This window comes from Schistocerca americana, chromosome 2 (genome assembly GCF_021461395.2).
Source record: "Schistocerca americana isolate TAMUIC-IGC-003095 chromosome 2, iqSchAmer2.1, whole genome shotgun sequence".
Classification (NCBI taxonomy): domain Eukaryota; kingdom Metazoa; phylum Arthropoda; class Insecta; order Orthoptera; family Acrididae; genus Schistocerca; species Schistocerca americana.
In genome coordinates, this window is record NC_060120.1 from 1,710,841 (window position 1) to 1,726,323 (window position 15,483).

A 15,483-nucleotide genomic window follows, 5' to 3' on the forward strand; every position below is an offset into this window, starting at 1 on the left:
TCGAGAAAATAAATACACACATTGCATAAAAATATTTATAAAGCAAGACATAGCGCCGTGTGGCGAGGCTTGTGTGCCTCAGCGATACAGATAGCCGTACCGTAGGTGCAACCACAACGGAGGGGTATCTTTTGAGAGGCCAGACAAACGTGTGGTTCCTGAAGAGGGGCTGCAGACTTTTCAGTAGTTGCAAGGGCAACAGTCTGGATGATTGACTGATCTGGCCTTGTAACACTAACCAAAACGGCCTTGCTGTGCTGGTACTGCGAACGGCTGAAAGCAAGGGGAACTACAGCCATAATTTTTCCCGAGGGCATGCAGCTTTACTGTATGATTAAATGATGACGGCGTCCTCTTGGGTAAAATATTCCGGAGGTAAAATAGTCCCCCATTCGGATCTCCGGGCGGGGACTACTCAAGAGGACGTCGTTATCAGGAGAAAGAAAATTGGCGTTCTACGGATCGGAGCGTGGAATGTCAGATCCTTTAATCGGGCAGGTAGGTTAGAAAATTTAAAAAGGGAAATGGATAGGTTAAAGTTAGATATAGTGGGAATTAGTGAAGTTCGGTGGCAGGAGGTTCAAAAAATGGCTCGGAGCACTATGGGACTCAACTGCTGTGGTCATCAGTCCCCTGGAACTTAGAACTACTTAAACCTAACTAACCTAAGGACATTACACACATCCATGCCCGAGGCAGGATTCGAACCTGCCACCGTAGCAGTCGCACGGTTCCGGACTGCGCGCCTAGAACCGCGAGACCACCGCGGCCGGCCGTGGCAAGAGGAACAAGAATTTTGGTCAGGTGAATACAGGATTATAAATACAAAATCAAATAGGGGTAATGCAGGAGTAGGTTTAATAATGAATAAAAAATAGGAGTGCGGGTAAGCTACTACAAATACCATAGTGAACGCATTATTTTGGCCAAGATACACACGAAGCCCACACCTACTACAGTAGTACAAGTTTATATGCCAACTAGCTCTGCAGATGATGATGAAATTGATGAAATGTATGATGGGATAAAGGAAATTATTCAGGTAGTGAAGGGAGACGAAAATTTAATAGTCGTGGGTGACTGGAGTTCGAGAGTAGGAAAAGGGAGACAAGGAAACATAATAGATGAATACGGATTGGCGGTAAGAAATGAAAGAGGAAGCCGCCTGGTAGAATTTTGCACAGAGCATAAATTAATCATAGCTAACACTTGGTTCAAGAATCATGAAAGAAGGTTGTATACATGGAAGAAACCTCGAGACACAAATAGGTATCAGATAGATTATAAATGGTAAGACAGAGATTTAGGAACCAGGTTTTAGATTGTAAGACATTTCCAGGGGCAGATGTGGACTCTGACCACAATCTATTGGTCATGAACTGTAGATTAAAACTGAAGAAACTGCAAAAAGGTGGGAATTTAAGGAGATGGGACGTGGATAAACTGAAAGAACCAGAGGTTGTACAGAGTTTCAGGTAGAGCATAAGGGAACAATTGACAGGAATGGGGGAAAGAAATACAGTAGAAGAAGAATGGGTAGCTTTGAGGGATGAAGTAGTGAAAGCAGCAGACGATCAAGTAGGTAAAAAGACGAGGGCTGGTAGAAATCCTTGGGTAACAGAAGAAATATTGAATTTAATTGATGAAAGGAGAAAATATAAAAATGCAGTAAATGAAGCAGGCAAAACGGAATACAAACGTCTCAAAAATGATATCGACAGGAAGTGCAAAACTGCTAAGCTGGGATGGCTAGAGGACAAATGTAAGGATGTAGAGGCTTATCTCACTAGGGGTAGGATATATACTGCCTACAGGAAAATTAAAGAGACCTTTGGAGAAAAGAGAACCACTTGTATGAATATCAAGAGCTCAGATGGAAACCCAGTTCTAAGCAAAGAAGGGAAAGCAGAAAGGTGGAAGGAGTATATACAGGGTCTATACAAGGACGATGTACTTGAGGACAATATTATGGAAATGGAAGAGGATGTAGATGAAGATGAAATGGGAGATACGATACTGCGTGAAGAATTTGACAGAGCACTGAAAGACCTGAGTCGAAACAAGACCCCGGGAGTAGACAACATACCATTAGAACTACTGACAGCTTTGGGAGAGCCAGTCCTGACAAAACTCTACCATCTGGTGAGCAAGATGTATGAGACAGACGAAATACCCTCAGACTTCAAGAAGAACATCATAATTCCAATGCCAAAGAAAGCAGGTGTTGAGAGATGTGAAAATTACGGAACTATCAGTTTAATAAGTCACAGCTGCAAAATACTAACGCGAATTCTTTACAAACGAATGGAAAAACTGGTAGAAGCCGACCAGGTAACATATGTAAGTGATTAAGATTTGACTGGAATACTCTCCTAAAAATTCTGAAGGTAACGGGGGTAAAATACAGAGAGCGAAAGGCTATTTACAATTTGTGCCGAAACCAGATGGCAGTTATAAGAGTCGAGGGACATGAAAGGGAGGCAGTGGTTGGGAAGGGAATGAGACAGGGTTGTAGCCTTTGCCCGATGTTATTCAAACTGTATATTGAGCAAGCAGTAAAGGAAACAAAAGAAAAATTCGGAGTACGAATTAAAATCGATGGAGAACAAATAAAAACTTTGAGGTTCGCTGATGACATTGGAATTCTGTCAGAGACACCAAAGGACTTGGAAGGGCAGCTGAACGGAATGGACAGTATCTTGAAAGGAGGATATAAGATGAACATCAACAAAAGCAAAACGAGAATAATGGAATGTAGTCGAATTAAGTCGGGTGATGCTGAGGGAATTAGATTAGGAAATGAGACACTTAAAGTAGTAAAGGAGTTTTGCTATTTGGGGAGCAAAATAACTGATGATGGTCGAAGTAGAGAGGATATAAAATCTAGACTGGCGATGGCACGGAAAGCGTTTCTGAAGAAGAGAAATTTGTTAACATCGAGTATAGATTTAAGTGTGAGGAAGTCGTTTCTGAAAGTATTTGTATGGAGTGTAGGCATGTATGGAAGTGAAACATGGACGATAAATAGCACATAACTAATGAGGAGGTGTTGAATGGAATAGGGGAGAAGAGGAGTTTGTGGCACAACTTGACAAGAAAAAGGGACCGGTTGGTAGGGCATGTTCTGAGGCATCAAGGGATCACAAATTTAGCATTGGAGGGCAGCGAGGAGGGTAAAAATCGTAGAGGGAGACCAAGAGATGAATACACTAAGCAGATTCAGAAGGATGTAGGTTGCAGTAGGTACTGGGAGATGAAGAAGCTTGCACAGGATAGAGTGGCATGGAGAGCTGCATCAAACCATTGTCAGGACTGAAGACCACAACAACAACAGCGCCTTGTATGTTGTATTCTTTGTGAATGGCAAATAATTTACCAAACTATATTTTTCTTTCGGAAAGCTGACCTTTTGACTTTTGAGCCAATGTTCATTAAAAAAAGGTTTTCATCTATTTACGTAGTTATATAAGAATATTCATTTTTTTGACTCTTAGATATTTGGTCATCGTTGGGGGGGGGGGGGGGGGGGGGGAATACTCATAGAAAAAATATCGAATCCTCATGTAGCTTACGCAATGTGTCCCGAAAATGAAGTATAGATTAAGAAAACACAAAATCTAGTACTATAACTTGAGTGCATATTGTGAGAATTAGTTAACTTCCGGTATTAACAGACGACACGACCGTCCCTGTTTTTTCCCATGCGCAGTATTCAACGTTTTCAGGAGTTCAGAACTCTACACTCGTTGGCGTCATTGAACCACTCGGGACATGGTTGGGGACTCATCTACACGCAGAAAGAAGACGCTTACCAACCACGAGCTACCGGTTTCGATCGGTTCGTTCGTGTGAAACAGGCTTAATGCGAAGGGAGCTGGAGAAGGTGGAGGGAGCCGAGCTCTGCCTAGACAACGGGCATGAAAAGCAAGTTCGAAACACGACGATCTTGGCCCATCTGTCTTCGAAATTAGTTTCCATTACAAAAAAGGCAATTAAATTAGTGTTTCATTAGCTTGAACATGAAATCCTTCAATGGGCGTGCGACCATGTTTGGCTCAAATAATTTACTGTTATCTTACGCGCCAAAATTCTTTTCTTTTTGCTCCTGACGCGTTTCGCACTAGCGCATCTTCAGATGTTAATGGATACACAGTAATTAATCAGCAATGAACTTTCTTACTTAACATGTATTTGGCAGCTGCTATTAAGCATGTATGTTCAATGTTGTCTATGTACCGTGTATCAGCAACGATGTGAAGATGCTGTATAACGAATCACGTCGGTAGTAAAAATAAAAGAATTTTGATGATTCAGATGAGAGTGAATTATTCGAAATTAAAGTGTTATGTGATTCCTGAAGTTTTCCCAGCGCGCGTCAGATCGAGCAATACCCTACGGATGGTACTGAAACAGACAGGAGGTGGTCACGATGTGCCACTGTGCCAATTTCTGATGTAAAGCTAGCGACATGCCCCAGGAAAACTCACCTGAAGATGGCTGAATGGCTGCCAGCCGAAACACCTTGGCAAGGTGTGGACATCATCTGGCTGCAAGCCCAAAACCACATGAAATTAAATTGTGATAATCTTTCCAACATCAGCAGTTTGCTCCTTTAAGACATGGTCTTTGGAAACTGAGTGAAAAGAAACAGGTTTGCCTGACGCATGCAGTTGGGCGGGAACTGAAGTTTCCACCTCGCCCCACCTAACGTCAGTCGGTCCGTAGCGAAGCTGAACTTCCAGATGTTCAACTCGTGGTCCCGCACATGTCTCACTTCGGCCTTCATTTGGAAGGTTCGGACGCTGCAGTTCACCGAGACAACACCTGCTGTCAGTAGGAATTTTATTTTCCTCACCAAGTTGCCTTGGATTTGGCGTGAAATACGTTAGTGCAGTGTCCGTACAAACACTGTAAAATGCAGACACTGCACTGACGTAACGTCAGTAAACCACCGAAGAGCAGCGAGGTGACTGAACACAAACAGAATTTATGGTAACCACAGGGTACCAACTTCCGGTAGATTGTCTGCCCGTCAAATGCGTCAAAAGTTATGTAGATTCCACCGTTGTTACAGAACATAATATTAAACCTGCATATTGACTCTGTTTTATGGCGTACCATTGTAAGACTGACCTTCTTGGACAATGAAATTTCCAGAGGAACATTAACCCTTGCCACAAGATCAGAATTAATGGGTTTGACCGCCGATGGATCGTGTGAAGCCTTGAGCCACAAGGTCGGTGGATATAAATTCTATTTGATACAAGGTCACGATACAAAATATCGACCACCCTATTAAAAGAGCGTAGTGGTTGTGCATTGACGCTCTGTAAATGGTGTAGAACTGGTGCCAGATCGTCATATGATCCTCCACCGCTGACGAAAATCTGGGGGATGAATTACCGTCCTCATATCCAGTTTTGGTTTAGGCAGCTCCGCCTGGTCCAGTGTCAAGTACGCTGCAAATGGTCTTTCCATCACTTCTTAGAACGCCAAACATTCCTTTACCCTTGAGGTGTATATTTGTTTATTATTTTAGATATTCGTTCTTCTGGCGTCCTTTGAAGGTGTTCGTACCATTTCTTCTGTACTCCTCTATTTTCTGAAGTATGCTTTTGGCACCCTGTTCACTTCTGATTTCACTTTTTTTATCCGATCTATGATGTAACCAGCTAGCGGTCTTAGGAGGCTCCCTTCTGCTGCTTCAATCCCGCTCCTTTCAGTGGTGGTTGGAGTCCAAGTCTTTGACCCTTACATTAGAATTCGTACTGCCTTCACATTAAAAAATTTTAGTACTATCTCTTTTCTATTTGTTTGGAGGAGAGAGCGATTTATAGTACCTACCAACTGCTGGATTCTTGCAGTTTGCATTCTTCATCATTGTGTGTGATATTTGAAAGGCCAAGGCATTTAAAAGTACATATTTGTTCTACCGACTTATCATTTATTATTTTTGCTATAAAGTACTCCTTACCATGAAATGCCGTTACCTTAGTTTTGCTTTTAGGTATTGTCATTACTCTCTGTAATTTATCCTCAGAGTCCGCTAAGATCATTTGATCACCTGCGAGCGGGAGCGTATTTATAAGTTTATTGTTAAACTTAAGATGGTGCACCACTTTTTTCTGCCACGTCCTCTCAGTATATATTAAATAATGTGAGTAATAAAGGGACACCCTTGACTCCCTCCTTCATAGAGGTTTCTCGCAAACGGACTTCCTTGAATTAATGTATATGGAACCAGCGAAGTAAGATTGTTCGACGTGGAGACATGTCTGAATGATAAAAAGGAGGTATTGTGTGTGGAGGTTTTAACAGGCTCTTCTCTCTGTTTGGCTTCTGTTACTTTGCACCAACAAATAATATGTAACGTTGAGCATTTGTGAACAATGCGATTATTTGCTTTAATAAGAGAAAATGGGCAAGTGGCTGTTAAAAACAATAAAAGTTATTTAACATTGGTTTCGTTCTTTGATAGGCTGTCTAGTTCGATGATATCGCTTCCTACAAGAGGGTGGGGTGTTGCATTAATGTACGTACAATCAAATGTAATAATGAAGCAGGAACTGAGGTTTCGCTTCAGTTTTTAACGTGTGTCTACTCATTCATTTCACAATACCCAAAACACTTTGCATGATTCGAAGAAAGCGTTTACAAAAATCAAAATTCAGTTCAGCTCAACATGCTTGCATCCATCTCTTTCCATCTCAACTGTACAATTATAGATTGCACTGTCCAACCAGCTACGCGAGCACACAACTATAAATGACCGATTGCTACACAAACAAAACACTGATACGTGAAGCCGCATTTCAGAGATATTTGAATACATCGATCTTCCATGTCACAAATATATATGTACAGTATCGATCTGATCGAAAAGATTTCCAAAAAGTTACATATTTGGCCTTTCATTAATAAAAAATGATTATAGGAAATAGTTTTATATTAATGATATATCAAGAAGGTAAATACTTCAGCATTTGAGGTATTCTGGCCTACAATACTTCTGGAAAAAAAACCAGGTGTTTTGAGCAGTTCCATTATGTGGTGTCCATGGGTGCACCATAAATGAAGTTTCCAGATTTGCTGGCGCATTAAAGTCAGCTGTCCTACGTGTCCGCAACGAATCACACAGCGTGATGTGGTCGCAGAAAGATCCCAGATGGAGAAGTGTATCACGCCTTTTCAGTGACGATCGGTTTTAACCCATGACAGGAATTCCTGCTTACAGTGGATGCGGGTCCATCTCAAACAGGTCCATGCATCAGAGACCAGTGGATTTCAGGATACGACGAAATGCGGCTGTTTTACGTACCAAAGCGGAAAAGTGTGGGTACTACTAGCTTATTTATAGTACAAAGTCGACTTCCTTTTAGGTGTAATTTGATTCCTGCAGGTTATCACTGGAACATGTAATACACAAGAAAGTTATTGTGACAGTAAACATCCACTTTCTTTTATGCTATCGCCATTAATCTGATTTATTTCGCTGTGTTGTTTAGAGCGAGTAAACGCCAGGAACTCTGCGTGCAGCGATCGGTTTGATCCGGCAGGGCTGCGGGCACACTGCTCGGGCATCCCCGCTGAGGTGGAGGGATGTGGCTGGCCCCTGCCCTGCTCTGTGCGTGCGCCGCCTGCTGGCTGGTGTGGAGGTACGGCCACTTCCGGCGCGCGCGCCTGCCCTTCATCCCTCCGTGGCCCGTGGTGGGCAACATGGGCGCCGTCGCCCTCAGGCAGACGCCCTTCCACGACCTGACCGCCCACTTCTACCGCAGCCTGGCCCCCCACCGCTGCGGGGGCCTCTTCACCTTCACCACACCGGTCCTCCTGGCCAGGGACCCACAGCTGATTGGACTGCTCTTCGCCAAAGAGTTCGACCACTTCACTGACCGACAAGAGCTCATCCCGGAGACTGCTGATCCGCTTTTTGGGAAAAGCCTCTTCGGTCTCCAAGGTGAGACAACATTCTTTCCAATAATACACTGGCGGAAAAAATAACAACACCAAAAAATATTTCATGTAAAGCAGTGAAATTTGTCCAGGTAACATATGTAAGTGATTAAGATTTGACTGGAATACTCTCTTAAAAATTCTGAAGGTGACAGGGGTAAAATACAGAGAGCGAAAGGCTATTTACAATTTGTACCGAAACCAGATAACAGTTATAAGAGTCGAGGGACATGAAAGGGAGGCAGTGGTTGGGAAGGGAGTGAGACAGGGTTGTAGCCTTTGCCCGATGTTATTCAAACTGTATATTGAGCAAGCAGTAAAGGAAAAAAAAGAAAAATTCGGAGTACGAATTAAAATCGATGGAGAAGAAATAAAAACGTTGAGGTTCGCCGATGACATTGTAATTCTGTCAGAGACAGCAAAGGACTTGGAAGGGCAGCTGAACGGAATGGACAGTGTATTGAAAGGAGGATATAAGATGAACATCAACAAAAGCAAAACGAGGATAATGGAATGTAGTCGAATTAAGTCGGGTGATGCTGAGGGAATTAGATTAGGAAATGAGGCACTTAAAGCAGTAAAGGAGTTTTCCTATTTGGGGAGCTAAATAACTGATGATGTTCGAAGTACAGAGGATATAAAATATAGACTGGCAATGGCAACGAAAGTGTTTCTTAAGAAGAGTAATTTGGTAACACCACGTATAGATTTACGTGGCAGGAAGTCGTTTCTGAAAGTATTTGTATGGAGTGTAGCCATGTGTGGAAGTGAAACATGGACGATTAATAGTTTAGACAAGAAGAGAATAGAAGCTTTCGAGATGTGGTGCTACAGAAGAATGCTGAAGGTTATATGGGTAGGTCACATAACTAATGAGGAGGTATTGAATAGAATTGGAGAGAAGAGAAATTTGTGGAACAACTTGACTAAAAGAAGGGACCGGTTGGTAGGGCATGTTCTGAGGCATCAAGGGATCACCAATATAGTACTGGAGGGCAGCGTGGAGGGTAAAAGTCGTAGAGGGAGACCAAGAGATGAATACACTAAACAGATTCAGAAGGATGTAGGTTGCAGTAAGTACTGGGAGATGAAGAAGCTTGCACAGGATAGAGTAGCATGGAGAGCTGCATCAAACCAGTCTCAGGACTGAAGACCACAACAACAACAACAAGCCTGCAAGATCACACGTTACTGTAAGTGGGAGATAAATCATTGCAAATGTGAAAGGCTAGTATATTAATAACTGGTGTAAAGGCCAGGATTTTGAATACAATCATGTAGACGTGCAGGTACTGTTGTAAAGGTGCCGGATGTCGGTGTGGGATGAAGTTCCACGCCTGTTGCACTTAGTCAGTTAATACAGGGACTTTTAATGCTGGTTCAGATGAAGCTGGAGTTGTCCACCACAGACTACCACCTCCATACAGGTCCCTTTCAAGGGTCAGTGGAATGCACTTTGCAGGTCTCCGGGCGAATAAACCGTGTCTGTTCAGTCGTCTGTAGACTGTCTGTTTGGGGACAACTGTTCCAGTGGCTGCGGTAAGGTCCCGAGCAAGGCTACCTGCAGTATTCCGTTAAAATGTTCCTCCAAATCCTTTTCGGTATCTGACAGAATTACAATGTCATCGGCAACCTCAGAAGTTTTACTTCCACTCCCTGGACTTTAATTGCTTTACCCCTTGCTCATTGCAGAGATTGAAGAACATGATGGATAGGCTACAACTCTGACTCACTATTCTCTGCTAATGGTCTCCTTTCATGTTGTTGTTGTTGTTCTTCTTCTTCTTCTTCTTCTTCTTCTTCTTCGACTTTTCCCACTAGAGATTAGTAGACTTCTCCTTTCGATAGTCCCGTTTACTCCAATCGAAAACCGAGCGAGGTGGCGCAGTGGTTAGCACACTGGACTCGCATTCGGTCGGACGACGATCCAATGCCGCGTCCGGCCATTCGTAAGTGGCCACATTTCTGTACCGTAACTAAAAATTTTCTCAATAATACTATGGGATATCCATTTTTGGGCTGTTTATTAATATTATTGTTCCAGATTACTCCGTGTAAGGATTCGCCGCTCGTTTACCCAACGCTACTTTGATCTCAGATCTTTGTCCCAGGAACCTCATTACACATAAAAGTATATAAATATTCAAAATTTTCGCATTTTTTAAATTTATTCATCTTCGAGAACTACGTTCGTTCGCTGTTTATCAGTACTCATGTTCACTGTCTTTTCTAAACAAAGTTTTAAACCCGATCTTGTGTATTTCTTCGACAGTTTATGCAGCGTGTGTTCCATATCTTGTCTGCTGTTCTTGAAAATTATTTGGTCATCTACAAAAAGTAGTGAACGCATTCCGTCCTGTCCAACTAAGATACCCATTCCTGAACGTTTTTTGTACCATACTTCCACCGCTTGGTCTATATATATGTTAAAAGCTAATGGGGGTAGACTGCAATCTTCCTTAAGGCGTTTGGTGGTTTTAAAGCTTATCGTTATCTGTTTCCCATCTTTACTTTTGTTCTACCTCTTTTTACATTTTCATAACTACGTTAATCCATTTATCCCGTACTTTGTCTGTTTATGGCAAGGAAATCTCAGATCTTACGGATGCTGTCGTATGCGTTTTATCAAAATCCATAAAAGTCAAATGCATTTCCTGTTGCTTGCTCTGTTTCTTTCTACTACTATTTTAAGACAGTGGCTGTTATCCAAACATAATCCACCAGCCATAAAATCTGATCCTCTGAGAAAGTTATCTTATGTTCTGTTCATCTTTTCCTTAGAGATTCTAGAGAAACGTTTTGCTCTGAAGGTATTGCTCTGCACTGTTATTTGAACAAGACTTCTTATCCGTTTTTTGTGGATGTTACTTATAAAAAGCATTTTCCACTCTCTAGCTACATCCTCCCCTTGTTCTGTTTTGTTAAGCATTACACACAAGTATTCTCTCTTTTAACCTCCACATTTCGAGAGTTGCATTCTAACATTTCGCGGACCAGAAACAGTTACAAATTTCTCTCTTCACAACTGATCGTACAATGTAAGTTTTCACGACCGATATTGTCTTCACTTAAAACTTCCGGGCTGACAGGCCGTGGTCGAAGTATAAAACTCTCTCCTGACGTTTAGTCTCCGACTGCGAGAGACATCCTCGGAGGTACAGCGGCGAACTGCGTAGAGAACTCGAGGAAGCGCTGATTATATAGGCAGTACAGAGGGCGCCACTGTCGATCACGTGGCGTCGGCTATGAGATTGTCTCTGGTAATGCCAACATTCTCGACTGAAAGTAAGCGATCGTCACGCTTGCGGTGCAACGCTGACATCCAAATTTTATCCAGTTTAACACCTTCGTCTTTCCTGTTAAAATTATTACGATGTTTATCAATCTCGATAGCCTCTCTATAGAAGCGTGCTTAATAATGCGAGGTTTTTGATATGACGCTCGTCTCGCTGAATTTTATTTCACGATCACCTTCCTGGTAAACATGTTCCGCTACGACCGATTTATCCGTGTGACCCAGGCGGCAATTCCTCTTATGTTCGACGAGACGGGTGTTCACACTTCTCTTTGTGGTACCGATGTAAACCTGTCCACAACTACTATGAATTTTATATACCCCCGGTGTAGCCAAAGGGTGTCGTGCATCTTTTGCCGACCTTAAAAATTCTTCTATTTTCCTGGTGAGTCTGAGAATAGTTTCCACCCATACTTGCCTATAACTTTCCCAATGCGGTCTGTGACCTTGCTAATGAACGGAAGAAACACTTTGCCCTTTGGCGACTGTTGTTCGTCATTACTCCTGATTCTCTGCCTAGAGCGAAGTGCTCGATCTATATCCTTGCTAGAATAGTCATTCTTCACGAAAGTTGACCGTAGATGTCCAATCTCATCTTTTAAATAAACTGGTTCACAAAGTTTGTACGCCCTGTCTATCAAAGTTTTCATTACACCTCTTTTTTGTGTAGGGTGGTGGTTTGAATCTTTATGTAGATAACGATCAGTATGTGTGGGCTTTCTATACACCTTGAATCTTTATGTAGATAACGATCTGTATGTGTGGGCTTTCTATACACCTTATGGTCCAACGTTCGGTCCCGTCGTTTAATCACAGACACATCCAGGAAATTCAATTGCCCATTCCTTTCCGTCTCCATAGTGAATTGGATTTTCGGATTAATGATGTTTAAATGTGTCAGGAAGGCATCCAACTCCTCTGCTCCGTGTGTCCATACTACGAACGTGTCATCGACATAGCGATACCATCTGACTGGTCTCTTACTGGCAGTCTGCAACACCCGTTGCTCAAAAGTCTCCATAAATAAGTTAGCCACAGCAGGACTGTTCTTCACAACTTCTCTTGTTATTTCCTCCTTTGTCCTCTCGCACTCTAAAATCACGTTTGCTATTTACAGCTGTCTGCATTCTTGTAACAGTCCAATGTAATGGGTTGTATGGTGATGTTACCTGTATCGTATTTCCGTCCCTTGTATAGTTCTCATATTCTTTGTAGTCTTCCACGTCCCAGTGGGCTTGTTGTAACCAATGGTGTTATCAGTTCGTGTGCATACATTTTCCGATTAGTGGAGATAGTACTGCGTCACGTGTTCTACACTCCTCCGGAACCCAAAGTGATCTAATCACAGTGCTCAACATTCGCTCGTCCCCGTCATATAAATTTTGTGTCCATCGTCGCACGATACGCTGGAAGTGGAATGGAGTGATGACCAGCCTAGTGCGATCGAGCGTCAGAAACTACTCCATCTTGATTGAGTACATCTTCCGGATATGCTGCAGTCGTAGATGCTATTGAATAAGCGAGTAAATGATTCCCGGTGGACGTTAAAGTAGCGGACATGGCAATGATGTGGCACGAATCAACCGGCACTTGAGTCGCGGCTGGACGTGGATACGGGAAGCGGCTCGTTAGCTTCACAGCTGTGGGCCGATGACTGCTAATGCACGCCGCGTGAATTAGAGTGCGCTCCTATTCAGAAGTCTCTCTTAGCGAATCTATCCATCGGGGGACTCCTGTGATAGGAGTAAGGTATGCCTGAAGTGTTCTGCACGTCTGAAGAACAAAGCATTTTTATTCATATTGATGTTTGGAAACTGATAAATAGTGCTGTCACAGTGGGTACTTAGAATACCAAGCGATTTTAATAACGGGGAGTATTTTCCAGACATTTGATAAAATTCCGAAAAAGGCAAGTCTAACTGTAAAACTAATCACTTGTGAGATAGTAATTCCGTTCCCTCGTTTAGTTTAATTTGCAGGCGTGGCATAGCAACCTGTCTCAACAAATTTAGTGAGGTATTTGAAAGAGTAATTTTTTTTCACAAATTTCCTTTAAGGGGCTCCGGAAAGGCTCAAAATCATGAAAAGTTCAATTTTTACTTTTTTGCGTTTTCTGAATCTGCAGACTATTACCTTTTAATAGATATATAATTTATTCAATTCCAAAGACTACAACTATTTTTAATTTTTTTTTGATGTGTGTTCTACATGGGCGTGACCCACTGTGGCGCTGTTAAACTGCTGTCAAATGGTGTTATTAACGTCCGTGTGCATCAGGTACATTTTACATTTTAGTGATGTGAGATAAAGTATGTGTTGTGGCTAACCTGTGATGGTTCAACATATATCGCTGGTGTGATTGTCGATTGTTTCGTGTTTATTTACTCTGTCGTTATCTCGAAAATATTCGTAATTAATTCTGTTTCTTGAGTCTCTGTTTTGTTGAAGTATAATAATGAGTAAAAGTAAAGTTGTTAGAAATCCTCTGAAGGCTTTTAAGAAAAGGAGAAATGTTGGAAAGCCAAAGGTATGTGTTATTACTGTAAACAATAAAGACGATAACCAAGTGAGTGAAGCTAACCTCTCAAGTACACCTGCCCATAGCAGTCAAAGTGGGAAAGAAAATACTTCACAGAAGAAGCTTGGTTCAATGAGTGAAAACTATGAATGTTTTATGGGCGAATCGGATGTGAATGAATTATTTGATATGTCGGTTCTCAAAGGAATTTTTTCAAACTGTGTAAGATGTATTCATTGTAGTGAAGTTGGTCTGGAACTCTCCATAATAAAGCACGTAGGACTTGCTAGTGAAATACAACTGAAATGTGATAAGTGTTCATACATGACCACATTTTGGAACAGTGTTGCAGTAACTGCAACTGAAGAAAATGGTAGCAAAATCTACGAACACAACAACGAGCGATGCTTGCTTTAGACAAGGAACGCCTTCGGGCTGCAGACAGGGCTGTAAAGAGTCTAGAAATACAAGCAAGAGTAAACAGGAGGAGGAACAAGAGGAAGCTGAAGGAAGTGTTTGCAGAGGATGAAGATAATCCATCCTATGGACCTGGAATGCACTAAAAAGTTAATCCAATCTTTGTCGCTCGATTCCCAAAACTTTTATTTTCTCATACTAATTACATGTTTTCTAAGGATCTTCCAAACATATTTGTTTCAAACTTTCAGTAAATGTTACACAGTACCTTCTTCATAATTTAACACAGCCTTTTTCCAAAAAGCTGTATATTTTTGAATATATAAATAAAAAATTGCAAAAAAATGTTGTGAATTTTCATTACAATTGAAAAAAAATCATCTTTAATAACTGAACTAAAATTTTGTAAAATCCCTGTGTTAAGTTGTAGCCCATATTCCAATAAATAATCTGTAAAAAGTTCAACTTCCTACCTCAAATACTTTGTGAGGAAAGATGTAATTTATAAGCGTTATTTTAACATTGCAAGTATAGGGCGTTCCGGAGCCCCTTAACGCAATTAACAGGGATCTATTCTAATGAGTCAATATCATTTCCCCAAATACAGACAAGACAAAATGCAAAAATGCTGTTAAATGTTAACAACAGTAAAAATATTACAAACATGCAAAATAAAGTAAAGAATAAAAATGTGCCCGAGTAGGCCAATATTTTTAATTTTCTCTTTATTCTGCATCCGTCTGAAAATCTGAGAAGTGCATGTGTCACAGAATAGATTTAAGAACTACGCGGTGTGCATAAACTGTTACAACTTAAGACTTAAATAACTTTAAAACTATACTAGATATTAACGAATAGTTTACAACATTTTCAACCAAGTTTTGATGCAAAATTGAAAACCTTGGAAAATGTGGACGCCACTGGAGCAAGCTCACTGTGTGGCAGCCGCTAGACTTCTTCCTGTGGGATTTCGTAAAGCATCTGGGGTACCAAACAAAGGTTAGGGACCTACAGGACTTCAAGGCAAAGCACCCATTCGCAAAGCATTTGAACATGTCAGCGTGTAGATGTTGATCGTACTCGGAAGAGATGGAATTCCGACTGGACATTATCCGTGCCACTAAGGGTGTACACACTGACGCGTATGAACGGCGAAACAAAACTTCGTGAGTTGTCTTACCACATGTTGAAAACCACTTGTTCGTATCTAGTATAGTTTTGAAGGTATGGAAGTCTTAATTTGTAAAGATAATTTATGGACAGTGTATAATAGCAACAGTCTGTCACCACAGTGACATCA

General features: G+C 41.6%; 1 protein-coding gene across 3 annotated transcripts in view; it reads left to right on the plus strand.

Annotated features, from left to right (window-relative positions):
• Positions 1–15,483, plus strand: part of LOC124596001 (cytochrome P450 9e2-like) — a 308,825-nt gene that overhangs the window by 116,544 nt on the left and 176,798 nt on the right. For all 3 annotated transcript variants that reach the window (XM_047134950.1, XM_047134949.1, XM_047134951.1), the window contains exon 2: positions 7,506–7,957. In XM_047134950.1, coding sequence (XP_046990906.1) covers positions 7,600–7,957 — 358 coding nt within the window. In that variant the 5' untranslated portion in view covers positions 7,506–7,599. The remainder of the gene's footprint in view (positions 1–7,505; positions 7,958–15,483) is intronic.